Here is a 14470-nt window from a genome sequence, read left to right as displayed (position 1 = left end):
TACTCGTAAGTCAAGGAACGGAATTCCGTACATCAAAAACACAGTTCGATGAATGGTATTCGCGTTAAGTGCTATTATTTTCAGTGAATTTGTTAGATTGTTAGGTCATATTTTTGCGTCATAATGATATCTACAAATTCTTGAATAATTTGTAAATTGAATATGCGTTACATACCGCTAGCGTCGTATCCGGGCACGGAGCACAGCAACGCCGGGGTGGTGGCGTTGAGCTGGTGCTCGGTGATAGAGGCGAGGTCGAACTCGGTCTCGGCCTTAGCCATGAAACCGGCGCCCAGTACGGCGGCCACCAGCTGAGTGGCTGCTGCGATCACGCGGTCCGGCCGGAACGCCTAAGAAAATAATGTTTATATACACAATCAAATTATTTCTCACTTATTATCTTTCATTAAAAATCCGAACACATACGGTTGTAATAAAGTACACTATAATGCAATAGAGACCTTCAATGCGAGGTCATTGACCGCACGCCGACGAAACATTGTCACCCGAGGGCTCTAGAACGCACGCTCCGAGCGAACTCGTTGCCATACTTTTAATCAATATATATGTCGATTAGTGTCACTGTTGAGCGTGCACGTTCAGAGCCCTTTCGAGATGGAGGCGTTAGTTTAGTCGGAGCGTGTATTTCGTCGTGGCCGCTGTGGTAGACACGGGGCGGCTACCTGTATGAGCAGCAGGCGGTACATGGCGAGCGTGTGCGGCGCGGGCGGCGCGCTGGGGCTGGAGTCCCACAGTGTGGGCACGCACTGCTCGGGCGCCGCCTGCGCCAGCCACGCCGCCAGCTCCGGCAGCTCGCCCGCCTTCTCCAGCAGCCGCCGGAACGCCACCAGTCTGTGGACACGCAGGGAGTTGTAGGAAATAAAGCAAACGGGCCACGCTTCACCATAACTTTCACTATTCTAAAATTCAAAGACACATCTCATGAAACACTATGAATACCAAAATAGGCCTTTCATTCTTTATTCTTTACCGAACAGAAGTTTCTAACAACTCTTTAAGTCACGAGGACATACACAAATAATTAACACTCGAACAAAATTTATTACTTAAAAAAATTTAAGACAGTCCCAAGTTTTTTATGTAATTTCGGAATTATCCACACTGTCCCTTAGAACTGTTCACACATGGCGACCCTGCCAGTAAGTCCGTATGTTGCGATAGCGGTGCACTGTACCAACTAGAAAAGAATTAGCTGAGGGGAAAATTGGTATACAGTATAGGTATAGTATGTGTCTAATCTCACCTAGAGCTAAGCCTCGCCGCGGCATCATGTTGATGTTGCGTGAGGGGCTCGAGCGGCGCGCAGTGCGACACGAAGCCCTCCTTGCCGCGCAGGAACGTGGCGAAGGGCTGGTCCAGAGTGTCCTCGGCGCCGGTTCCCTTCAGGTGGATGCGGCACAGGAGGAGGGCGAAGGTGAGGCGGTCCGTGTGGAGCATGCCGCGGGCTACGCGCTCGTAAACCACCTGGTTAACATAATATTGATTAAGGAAACTATTCATCGTTCATCATCATCATCATTTCAGCCTATATACGTCCCACTGCTGGGCACAGGCCTCCTCTCATGCGCGAGAGGGCTTGGGCTATAGTCCCCACGCTAGCCCAATGCGGATTGGGGACTTCACATACACCTTTGAAAGTCTTCGCAGATGTATGCAGGTTTCCTCACGATGTTTTCCTTCACCGAAAAGCTAGTGGTAAATATCAAATGATATTTCGTACATAAGTTCCGAAAAACTCATTGGTACGAGCCAGGATTTGAACCCGCGACCTCCGGATTGAAAGTCGGACGTCATATCCACTCGGCTACCACCGCTTATCGTTGCTTTGTCTTAAGTCTGGATATCTACTTTGGCTGGTAGGAGTAAGAGAAAACAGGACTGAAATTAAAAGTAATACGTCGATTGATGTTCAAAGGTTTGAACTGTTTGATTTGAAATAACACTATTTTTTCTCAGAATTGCTCAGAAGGAAAAAAATATTACGTAAGATTTCGTACAGAAATTTATGTTTGAGAGCGATTTATCTGAGTATCTCATAATAGGGCTTGGCCGGGTAATTCGAATGGGCGTTAGGTATGGAACGACCTTCGATTGGAGCGCCCTGTTTTTAAGCCTTTGAATGCCACGCCTATCATACGCGGCGCGTCATCAATGTTGATATTGGGCTGTACCCACGCGTGCCAGTTGACATTTTTGACAGTCAAAGAGTTAAATATTCACAATACCAACCGTAAACAGTTCCTCAGTGATGATGCTAAGCCGGGCGGTGTAGTCCGACGCGCCGTTAAGCATCGGACACACGAGGACCGAGCTGAAGATATCCAGGAACATCTTCAGCGAGTACTGGTACAGGAAGTGGACCTGGTTCAGCGACTCCATCGTGAAGTATATGCTGCTGCATGCCTGTTAACGTATACATAGTTTTAGATTGATAGCTACATATACAGATGTATTGCGTAATTGTTTTCCTTCATATTTTCTCGGAAACGTTCGTATTTGTCATGCTACTTCAGTCAACCTCAGTACTTTTTGTACCGAGACTGACTGAAATAGCAAGAGACGTACGTACGTTTCCGTGAAAATACGATGGAAAACAATTATGCACTACATCTGTACCATTAAATAAAGAGTTTACACATAATTGGTAACAAACATAGCCTACGTAAGATTTTTGAAGAGATGTTTTATATGTGTGATCATGTGTGCCTGGTTCATAATCACAGAGTACATTTATTGACAGTAAGTAGATACAGGCATATCTACGGAATTCACCCTGTCTCACAAAACCGATGTTTTACAGCGGAAGATCTACACAAAGCAGGAATCTAAATTCGTATACTCACTTGAGAAAGAGGCAGGTATTGCTGGCTGACTGTCTCGATTTCAGCGATAACTTTGTCAGTTTCTTCAACCTAAAATGATATAAAAAATGTTAAATGTTATCAATGTATCAATATAATCAACAATAGAATGCTCATGGATTATGACAATCGAGCATTTTAATTACATCACCATTTGAGGCTGGCAAATTGGTTTTGATTGTGTCCAGGTGATTTGGAACAAACATCCAGCAGAATTCTGAGTCTCATCCTTTATAGAGCAATCATTGTGTGCTACACGCGACTATGACACCTAACAACGTAAATACAAAGATGAAGTTTCTTTACAAAATATCAGTCGCCTAAGTTTACCTTTTGGCCGATGTCGTCGGCCTCCTTCTTGAGCGTCTCGAGCGTAGCGATGACCGAGTCGTCGTCCAAGATCTTGCCCTTGGCGTCGTTGAGCGCTTGCAGTAGAGACTTCTCCAGTTGGCGCAGACGGAGATGGAATTCGCCTGTTTACATTTTTTTTTGTTTTTAGGACCATAGAAGTAAATTCAGTAGGACTAATAAAATTAATTATGACATTCGTGACTCGTGAGGCACCAGCTTTGTGGCCAAGCCACGATAAACGCACTGTAGTAGTTGCTTAATAGATTAACAGGTTTTGAATATATATATTGAAACTCCCTGGCCTTATTCCACTAATAAGTGTTTTGGTATAGATATCGGGCCGCCCAACCTTGAGTAAATACGCGGTACAGCACTGTGATTGCAGAGACAAACATCACAATCGGTCCCTGTCGCACACATGTAATTACCTTGCAGTTTGAGCAGGTCGGAGCGCTTGTTGTCTATGTCGGGCCGCTCAGCCTTTAGCACGCAATGCAGACACTGGGACTGTAGTGACGATGTGGTTACCTTGCAGCTTAATTCGGTCGGAGAGCTTGGTCTGGATGTCAGACCGAAGTGGTGTAGGCAGTATACCTACGGTTCCTGTCGCACGCATGTGCTTACCTTGCAGTTTGAGCAGGTCGGAGCGTTTGGTGTCGATGTCGGGCCGCTCAGCCTTGAGAACGCGGTGGAGACACTGGGACTGGAGCGAGGAGCGAGTCACCGTGAAGTTGACGAACGTCACACGCGAGCACATGTCCGGCGGGAACTCCACCGTTGGGTCCCTGCGATACAAAGGCAAATGTTAGGCGAGGGCAAAATGAAATTATAGGGATGGAGTAAGAAACCTGTCAGTTTGCTGCAGCTCGCGACCCAGTATAGAGTTGTGATTTTGTAATGTGGAGCGCGTGAGACATAGAGAAACAACTTATTGGATATATTTGTTGACGAAGAAGTTGACGCACGCTTGCTTGAGCGCTGAAGGGTACACTTGGTAGTCTAAATCGGTTAAGGCATTAACATTGACATTTACAAGTTTTCAAAGCGGAGTTCCCAGTCGCTCAAAATATGGACTATGTCCACTATCCTCCATTCCATACCTGGTGGAGAGGAAGATGACGAAGGAGGGGCTGAGATCGATGTCCTGGTCGCCGAGCGTGATGAGCACGCGGCCGCCCGTGCGGCGCAGCTCGCGGTTCAGCACCGGGTTCAGGATCGGGTCGTAGTTCTCCACGTCCTGCGAACAGTTTACAAAACTAAATCTCTCATTCAGTCACTAGCTAAGATTAAATCTTTCTTAGGTATCACTTACCAAATTAACGACGGCAAAGAAAAATGTTGGCAATAAAAAGTTACTAAAACTATCTTGTCTCTCAAGAAGACTTCAACAGCATCATATCAGCCAAATGACGTCCACCGCTGACTATAGTTTTCCCCCCGAGAATCTCCACTACGGCCGGTCGAGTGCTGCCCCTTATACAACTCCGTCTGGGTTGAGAAGGGTCTGATGGGTCTAGTAAGCTGATATTAACCTGCACGAGCAGCGGGTTGCCGAAACGCAGCGCCGACTCGAGGTTCTTGCGGAAGGAGTCGTCCAGGAAGGACGTCTTGGTGATCTTGCGTTCTCGGAACTCGCGCATGATGAACTCGGTCGCTTGGCCTGATGGATCGATGATGAGTGGGTAGCGGTTGAAGCGCTGTAATCAAATCACAATAATAATCTTAATGTCTGACAAAATTTAACGTACAATACGTAAATAATATTGTTGGTGTTATAATATTTAAATTACTTCACGTTAAAACTACGAACGACATGTACTAAGTCAAGAAATGAATGGAAAACGGCGTAGGTAATTTTCATTTCAGGATAAAGGTCTCTGCCTACTACACCGTATCATACCATGACCGTAGTAGGAACGTGTCAGGCAAAAAAATATTCTTTCTATTAAAAAGTATGAGACTATGCCCACTAGCCCGTTCCGATACCGACCATACCCGTCGCGTGCCATGCACGGACCGTCAAAAATAGTCGGCGAGGATATTTTGCCGGTGCCGAAACGCTCCGTGCACGGCACGCAACGTTGCCAGAACGGTGCGTGCAGGCGGCGAAACGGTGAGCATACGGGTTATAACCGCTTATGGTGACCGTTCTAAGCCCATTTAAACTCGTTGCCATATTTCTTGCTCGCTCTTGCCGGTCTGATAACTATTCGCTTGCTCTTTCTGACGAGTCTTGCTCTTCCGAATAAAACGCGGGTACTAAGGGGATGATACGCGTTTCCTACGGGCACTAAACCCGTTATGTACGGATATGAAACAATGTGGACACGGTGTAGTGGGCATAGTAGTCCGTATCACGTTAAATTCCGTGCCTGATACGTTCACAGCACGGTCATGGTATGATACGGTGTAGTGGGCAGAGGTGAGGTGAGTTAAAAGTGGTAGCAAACACGGTACTTAGACTAAAAGTGCAATTGCAGAGACTAACGTCTGTTCGAATAAGATTTGAAAGCATGAATTTGCGTCACTTGGCCTTTTGCAGTGTTGGTGCAGATGTGACATTGAAAATCTTTCCACATGGAAAATCTCAAAAAGTTCTCATAATTTTTCAGTAAATTTTTCCAGAACATTCAAAAGAATGCAATTAGGTACCCTCAGCATGATGGCGTTCTCGACGCACAGCTCGTCCGTGGGCAGAGCGTTGGCCTGCCAGCGCAGCCGCTCGTCGGGGTTGCTGAGGTACTCGGTGCGGGCGATGTCGGCGCGGTACTTGATGTTGGCCGCGGCTAGGTGGGCGGTCCATGTCGAGAATAGATTTTGACGGTACTGTGGACAAATTTTGTTCAAATTATACGTGATCATTCATTGAAGGTTTAAACTAAAATATTTTACGTAAATGTCATCATTTCTACGAACGACGACTACTGCTGGACTAAAGGTGGATTAGTAGAGCTCGGCGCCTATTTCACCAATTTGTCAATTGACACCTGACACTGACAGTTTTCTGTACATTTCTGGGTCGGTAAGTAACGTCGGTACATAGCGTCAATGTTTACCTACTTGTTGAACCAACAATGTAGGGCGAATTGTAAATGTAAGGCGAAAATTGTCAGCATGGTAAAACAGGGGCCAGCTGTCGTTGCATCCAAACAAAACTTCACATTTGAATGTCATAAGCTCGGCTTAAAATATTGCAATTCACGAGCGCGCGGCGTGATTCTTCGCTATCAATTAAATATGTAGCGTATGTATACTGTCAAGAAGGTTAAAATTACTTTCACTCGACTCGTGTTCACTTACATGCTGGTCGAAGTACCCGCCGTACGCGATGAAGGCGGCAGACAACAGCACGTCTCCGACGATGGTGCTCATCTGCGAGCGGAACGTCTCAGAGCTCGATTCCCAGCGCTCGCGTTCGATTACGAGACTCTTCAGGAGCGCGATGGACCTGTCCACCTGTAAATAGTAACATATTAATACGAGCATTGATAGACGTAGACGTTTATTGCTACAACTGCGCGATCAGCTCGCGAAACACGTCGCAATAAGGTTTACAGTGACCTATATCAACGTACTTTGGCCTGCACGTTCTCCAAGTATTTCTTGATGGCCTGCGCCTAGATGATCAGTTACGCGTTTATGATGCGTTACTCCTTGTACGCACCTAATAGACCCTATCACGTAGCAATAAGCTTTACAGTTGTATCGACGATGGTACCTTGGCCTGCACATTCTCCAAGTCGGTCTTGATGGCCTGCGCCTGGCTGATGAGCTGCGCGTACTCCTCCTTGTAACTCGCGATGGACTTCTCCAACTGCGCGATCAGGTCGCGAACTTCGTCGCCGGCCGTCACGTTAGTTTGCGCTTGGTCCTCGAGCGCTTGCAGCTCGTTGCGGAGCGGCTCCACGCGTTTCAACATGTCTGCGTATTCGATCTGTACAAACAACCTCATTACTAAACATCGAGAACCTCATAGCATTTTGGTGGTAGCGTCTTTGAGCTATAATACCTTTTGCTCAACTGTGCTGTCTGTGCCGCTGAAAAACCTTTAAAGGCACAGTTGCAGCTCTTTTGAAGTTCCTATAAATAGCATTCAGACACGCCAATATTAATGTTCCTTATAATACTTCAAAGAATAAAAGGTTCTGGTCGTGTCATACCAGAAATATAAAGAGTTGGTACAGGACCGGATGAGTTGGAGATTGCTGCACCGACAAGAGCACAGGAGCTCTTAAATAAAAGAAGAATTACTTCTTCTCTTCTATGGTGTCTCCTATTTTCAATTATTTGACGATCCATGACATACATTAATTATTTTTTTAACAATAATTTCATATGTTAAGCAAATATTGCATTACATACCTGTGCAATAGCCCATTTGACCATAGGCCCGCAAGCCATACTGGCTCGGTTGACTTTCTCGAAGTTGTAGTCGGGATTGCTCAAGTATCTGGTCCTCATCTTCTCGCGCACATCGTCACTGGCCACACAAACGGGTGATTAATACTTAGAATAAATAAAATATTACGATCGTGCATAATACCATCCCGTCATACATAGGTGTATGATCTGAGCGGACCATCGAGCGGGGCATACAGCGATATTCGTGTTAAACAAATGCAAAAGTGTGCGAGCGGCCTGCCGACGCTGCCCGCTGAACGCTGGCCACTCAGGCCGTACACTACATCCGTCAAATACTCATAAAATAACTCAAATAAAACCCTCATGCTTTTCATACAAATGAAAAATGTGTGTTATCGTATTAAACAAAAATAATCACTTACCCACACAGCAAATAAAAACTAAAATGAATTGATGTTGTGTTGGATGTTCAAATAGATTAGTGGTATTTTCAATTCCATTTTCTATCAAGTGAATTTAAACCGAGTAACTGTTTAGTACAGACCTCGTTACAAAACGGCCACACGATTATATAAAGTTTACTCGATAGAAAATTATATCTATCATACCATGAATCGAATTGAACATAACTTTAAACATGATCAAGAACTCAGAAGTAGCAAAAATAAATAAAACAGAACATAAAACTCGAGTAATCGAATCACTGTCTTTGATGTTCGATTGCCCGACGAGGACGGACGTATAATGGAGACGAACACAATTTATTTATTGGTAAATACATGCAACCCGGAGATGACTGTGGATTTCTGGCAAAATAAGAATATTACAGGTTATTTAAACATTAGTTTCACTTTTACTCTACCGCAAACTAGGTAGATTAATTGCAAATAAAACTTGCTAAATCATATAAATCACTATCTAAAATCGTTACAGGTTAATTTAGCCATCACCACAACACTTAATGTTACAGAGAAATACAGAACACAATGTGCAAAAGCATGCTTCAAGCACCCAAACCAAACAGTGCATTTCGAAAGAGTCACCAAACGCCCGTACTTACCGCAACTAAATAAAATGGGGTTCAAAACTGCTAATACTTTACTACAGGGGGCGCTAATGGCGTAATGTTCATTTGACAGGGTGATCTTGGACCTTCGTCATTTTGAAAACAATCTCTATCCGCTAAAGTCGGAAGATCAGCGCTGGAAGCCACCAGCAACATGCTGAGATGGGGCCATTTTGTGTCACTTTAATCTTATTTTGTGTTTTCTTTTATATTGTGTATAGTCTCGTTTGTTTGTGCTTACGAATAAAATTTATTATATTCTAAATGAAACCTTTGCTTTAATTTGAAATTAAAACACACGTCTGCTTCATCATCCATCAATAGAACAAAGCCCCTTCAGCGCTAAGCTCAGTTTTTAACCTCATTAGGATTGTATACGGGTTGACAAGCGGTGCTCACGTTATGTCCTCGGTAGAGAAGTTGGAGACGATGCTGTTGATGAAGTTTTCTCGCATGATGACGGCTCGGATGGCCTTCCAGTCCGTCGCGTTCTCACCCAACAGCAAGCAGATAGACTCTAGCGCCACCTTGACGATGGCCGGCGGGTTGCCCATGGACCGCACTTCCACCAAGTGCTGCTTCTTTATCGACTTGACCGCTGCATGTCCAACGCCATCCGAGCGTCCAGCCACCAGCACGAAGCGAGAGCGAGAGATTACAAAAAAAGAGAGAAACAAAAAGGCATTTAGCTTTGTGATACATGCGGCTGGCGTTATTATTAAACTTATATCACGGCTATTTAAACTAGGATCTTAAAATAAACACAAATTGATTAAATATAATGTTAAAAAACGATTGTTAATTTTGTTGTTTATGACGATGCTTAGCAGAGTTAGTCACATTCGAGTATAGACGATGTTATTAGTGGTATTTGATGCCTTTCGCTACACGAGGTGATCGCAGTATTAATGTCGATTGATATATTAATAACAACAGTCACATATGCAAGCAAGCTTAGCTTATTTACAAAAATAAACTTACAACAATATTCATTCATAACAATAACGACTTATAAAAGATAAAACTAATATTAAAATACAATGCAATGCTTAGATGTAGAACATTCTAAGAAACAACTTTATGAAGAATTACAATTGAATTACAAATCATTCCAAGTACAATGTGTTTGCCAATAAATATAAATTAGATTTAAATTAAATGTATGACATATAGATGGTCAAGCAAATCTTGTCAGTAGAAAAAGGCGCGAAATTCAAATTTTGTATGGGACGATATCCTTTCGCGCCTACATTTTTCAAATTTGCCGCCTTTTTCTACTGACAAGATCTGCTTGACCCAGTATATGAAGAAAGTCTAAGATTTCAAAACTTATTAGCTTCCTTCTTTGACATGAGGCGAGTCGGAAATTACTACAAAAAATAGAACATAACAACAAACTACACTATTAATGCTATAATCATGCCACAGTTGTAGTGCTAACTTTCTAGGAAATTATCATGCTATAGTTGCAATACTAACTCCTTTAGTTACAACCCAAAATGCTATTTCAGTGTTTAATTAATTTAACATTTAATGTAACAAAGTTTATTTGTGGAAGGACTCATTTTGATCCACATTTTTGAAGCCGAAACTCTTTTAGAGAGTATTCAGACCGGCATCAAACCGTTGTCATGTATTTCCGGCTCGCCTCGACAAATAACTTCTGTTGTACAAACGTTCATTAACCATACATTTATAAGTATATTGCTGTCTTTAAAATTCGAATATTATTACACTTCTAACTTCTATTCATCTTACTAGGAACAAACACTATTACACAAATTAAAACAATATGACACCCCTTGTCATTTTAAAGGATTTATTTCTTAAGAGCCACGCCACACTATCATCTTTTGAGCGACGCTCGGCGCGTCTAGTCAGCGCTATGGAAAATGGCGTCGCTGCGCAGTTACGTCGAGCAGCAGCCATAAGGTTGACTAGACGCCGACGCTCGGGAGACGCTAGTGTGGGGTTCGCCCTAGAGTTAAAAGTAACCCGTGGTTTTTACAGCATTTAATTGAGTACGACCACAGACAGTTGAACTAAAAATTCACGTGTAATATTAATGAACGTTTGCGAATAAGTGTAAAAGCAAACTAACGTGATATTCTCAGTCTCGAAGTTAACAATAGTCGATATAAAGTTGTCCTTCATCACGGCAGAACGTATCGCCTTCCACGTGTCCCCCTTCTCGCCGAGCAGCGTGCAGATGGACTCGAGCGCCATCTTGACGACCGACGGCGGGTTGGCCATGGAGCGGACTTCGACCAGTTGCTGTTTCTTGATGGATCGCACGGCTGTGTTGGGGCTTCGTGTTTAATACTAGCTTTTATGTTTAGTACAATATTGAAGCCAATTGTCGTCGGACAAGCCCCCCCGGGCGGCATATGTCATTTTTGATCGTTGGTATCAAAAACTTTGAGTCAATCAATTAAGGTTCAAATTTGATTGAGTTATTAAATTACTGCGAGCTTACCGCCCGAGGAGATATTTGGGAATTCATTATCTAGGATAGCTCCAATATTGTATTTTAATGATTCAAATTGACTGAAGCGCTCCTCTAAAGTAATAAGAGCAGTTTTTTTCTGTGGCATCAGTCAAAGATCTGCATTTAGTGTTTTAGTACAAAATAAAATATAACATAGAACCACATTTTAAATCGCTATCAATAACAATAGTTAAGGCCAGTTGCATCAACCACAGACTCTAGACTAATAATTTTTTTTTAACGGTTACAGAAGTTTTGAGGCAACCGGCCATTATTGGGGCAGAGGCATCGTCTTATTGTGACTGTTCTAACTACTGATCTAATGATGTTAAGCTAATCGTCAAATGTGAACATGGCATCACTAGGTAACACTTATATGTAGTCTATTAGCCAAGTGCAATCATGTACTACGGTGAAGATCTGGGACTTATCCAATGAAACTTTACAAGTCCACAAAATGGTGCCTCTAGTAAAAATGTATCTTTATCCGTCCGTCTCTATAGTTCCGAATCATTTTCGTGGATACTGTATGGGTCATTTTGCTACCGTTTCTAACTTATCTATCTATCAATTGTCCAGAAATAGTCTCAAATTCTACCGACAGATATTTAAAAACTGTTCACGAAAGCGAGGCTGTACAACACCTGACTAACGTAAATAGTACACTTGTAAAGTTCCATAGGATAGCACCACGTAGAGCAAAACTGTTTTTTAAACAGTAGAAAAGAAAAAGAAGTACGAATGAAGCAAAGAACCAAACCGTTTTGCGCCTCGATGACAGCGGGCTCGACCTGCGCCAAGTCCGCCATTACGTCGCGGCGCTTCGCTTCGATCTCCTTGGTTTGCTTCTCTAGAGCGACCTGATTCCAAGCAAAACATACCACATAGGCTCATCATACTAGAAAAAATTAGCAGTTCAATTTGAAATCAATAGACTACAAAATAAGGTTGAATTTTAGTTGTTTCGAAATCGAACGAAACATAACAATTGCCAGTCTGTTCCAATTATATATATTCTAAAGGGTGGGACCGTGAGCCTTAGGAGGGTATAGCGCTTCACTGACCTGAATTTCCTGGCTCTCGACTTTCTTTTTCTCGGCTTCTTGTTGGTCTTTAACCATTTGCCGCAGTTTGGCGTTGGCGGCTTCGTTCTTTTGTTGTAGTTCCTAAATAATAAATTAAAAGGTTAGGTCCAAATTAGGTGCAAGTCTGGTCTACAGCTGGAATTTTACACATAAAAGGTCCAATAGTCCACCACGGTTGACTAAAGTGCCATTAACGAATTTTATTATTATATCTCAAAAAAACGAAGGAAATAAGCCGACCGTGGTCTGAAGAATCGGTTGCATAAAAAAAACAATGATAAACCAAATATCGGCTTCCTTCAGAAAACTTAGGAGATTGATGGGTGCCATTTTACTGTTATTCTCAGAGTTAACGAGAGGTTTTTCATAGATAGTTAAGTCATATAGTAATATACCTGTGACTTGACAGCGAGACTCTTCTGCATTTCTTCGACCTGTTCCACGGTTTCGGCAATCTTCCCGAGACCCACGTTCAAATGGAGTTGCTGCTCTTCCAAGTCCGCTCGCTTCTCGGCGTACAACTTCACCATTTGTTGGATGAAATCGAGATAATGTCTGAAAGTAGGCGTACACATTTAACTTTTTGACATCCTTTGATGATACTTTTTCATATTCATAGACGTCACGTATAGTTCGTTTTTTAGCATTAGAAAGAACTTGAAAGAAGGTAAGCGATCTTGACAAGTCTTTTAATTGAAAAACGCTTTTTAAAAATCAATAACTAATACTTATGAAAGCAGAAGAATATAAATGATCGTATTAGATTCATAATTATTACATATTTGCCGTAACTTATTTTTAAAATGTGATTTTCAATTAAAAGACACATCAAGATTGTTTACCTTATTTCTAATGCTAAAAAAAAAAGAACTATAGACTCGCATGGTTACAGTGTAGTATAGACCTTCATGCATTACAACAAGGTATATGTTGGCGTGTATGATACGCGTGTCGTTTAAAGGTTTATACCTAAAATGCCTTGTTAAATGATAAACGATATTTTTACTATTTTAATTAGCTATTGGATAGTTTGTAAGTTAGCCGTGTGTACACCTTAGTCTTTAAAAAAGCCTAAAGAATAAAGACGAAAAAAGACAATACCGGGGTTGATTTATCATGAAGCAATTTTAGTTGCGAGAGTAAACTGCCACTCTTGTAAAGTGATTATTGGCGATCATTCACGGCGAGAAGCCCGCGAGTGGTAGTTTATATCGAGTTATTTATGTAGACTTCGGTATATTGCCGACATTGCAGGTAACGCGACTGGAAAACCGTCGTTTCGCCAAAGCTAGAGCCTGTGCGGAAAGAGAAGAGTCTCGGAATCGGGGCCCAATACATTCCACGAGTGTTCTCTTTCCGAACAGACTGTACTTGGAGGACATTACCTGGGCGTGATGGCCATGGTGCGGTTGGCGCGCTTGGCGAGGCGGCGGTTGGCGCGGTGCAGCGTCTGGTGCACGTACACGCACGCGTTCACCACGGCCGCGCGGTGCGCCGGCCGCGCGCCCACCTCGCCGCACGCCGCCGGGAACAGCTCCGGCGGCACGTACTCCGCCGACTCCAGGTCCATGCGCAACGTGAACTCCTTGCCCACCTGCCCACCGTGGGTTACCCGATAACATATTTGTAGGACTGGGGTCTCTTACATCACACAATTAATAGAAAGCTCCATCTTCTACCCAATTTTAGCAGTAAAGTTATAGGGATTGGACGAAATGCAATTTGAGGTAAAATTTGAGTCATCTTGCGATCGACTCCGACACCACTCCTTCCGGACGGCATCCACATCACAACTAGCGGTAGATTACTACCAAATATTCAATTCAAGTGCAATCAAAATAAATATTCTTGTACTGGCCATGCGCCAATAATTGCCTGCAATCTTAATTCCCAACAAAAGAGGTAACAAACAGTCAGTTATCACTTGGAAAGCTGTAATTATCAGTCATTAATTTCACTTAATCTGACCTGGAATAGGGCTCCATCGCTCCAGTCACCGAACCAGTTGAGCACGCAACGGTTGAACAGAGCGGGCGACGTCGCGGCACGGTCTTTGAGTCCCTCTGACGAGGGATTCATTGTAAACACAACGTGCAGGTTTCGCATCACTTGCCCAGTGAACCTAAAAAGTAAAACATTTATTTTACGAAAATTCTCACAGCTCGAGTTCTCCTTAAGATATATTATGAGCCATCATGATCGTCAGCTGCCGCTTCATTGGTGAAGGAAGAGAAGT

At 43.1% G+C, this 14470-nt stretch overlaps 1 protein-coding gene across 3 annotated transcripts in view; it reads right to left on the bottom strand.

Moving 5' to 3' along the window:
• Nucleotides 1–14470, bottom strand: part of LOC134798938 (dynein heavy chain, cytoplasmic) — a 75433-nt gene that overhangs the window by 7580 nt on the left and 53383 nt on the right. For all 3 annotated transcript variants that reach the window (XM_063771369.1, XM_063771371.1, XM_063771370.1), the window contains 19 exons: nucleotides 14203–14356; nucleotides 13620–13828; nucleotides 12630–12789; nucleotides 12214–12315; nucleotides 11910–12009; nucleotides 9061–9259; nucleotides 7596–7713; nucleotides 6952–7167; nucleotides 6534–6689; nucleotides 5886–6059; nucleotides 4766–4930; nucleotides 4334–4470; nucleotides 3858–4018; nucleotides 3213–3355; nucleotides 2865–2933; nucleotides 2251–2424; nucleotides 1265–1485; nucleotides 684–852; nucleotides 176–350 (listed from right to left, as the gene is read on the bottom strand). In XM_063771369.1, coding sequence (XP_063627439.1) covers nucleotides 176–350; nucleotides 684–852; nucleotides 1265–1485; nucleotides 2251–2424; nucleotides 2865–2933; nucleotides 3213–3355; nucleotides 3858–4018; nucleotides 4334–4470; nucleotides 4766–4930; nucleotides 5886–6059; nucleotides 6534–6689; nucleotides 6952–7167; nucleotides 7596–7713; nucleotides 9061–9259; nucleotides 11910–12009; nucleotides 12214–12315; nucleotides 12630–12789; nucleotides 13620–13828; nucleotides 14203–14356 — 3002 coding nt within the window. The remainder of the gene's footprint in view (nucleotides 1–175; nucleotides 351–683; nucleotides 853–1264; nucleotides 1486–2250; nucleotides 2425–2864; nucleotides 2934–3212; nucleotides 3356–3857; nucleotides 4019–4333; nucleotides 4471–4765; nucleotides 4931–5885; nucleotides 6060–6533; nucleotides 6690–6951; nucleotides 7168–7595; nucleotides 7714–9060; nucleotides 9260–11909; nucleotides 12010–12213; nucleotides 12316–12629; nucleotides 12790–13619; nucleotides 13829–14202; nucleotides 14357–14470) is intronic.

The sequence above is a fragment of the Cydia splendana genome, chromosome 17 (assembly GCF_910591565.1).
Source record: "Cydia splendana chromosome 17, ilCydSple1.2, whole genome shotgun sequence".
NCBI lineage: Eukaryota > Metazoa > Arthropoda > Insecta > Lepidoptera > Tortricidae > Cydia > Cydia splendana.
Note: the sequence above shows the minus strand (reverse complement) of the source record. Positions and strands in the feature narration are given on the sequence as shown.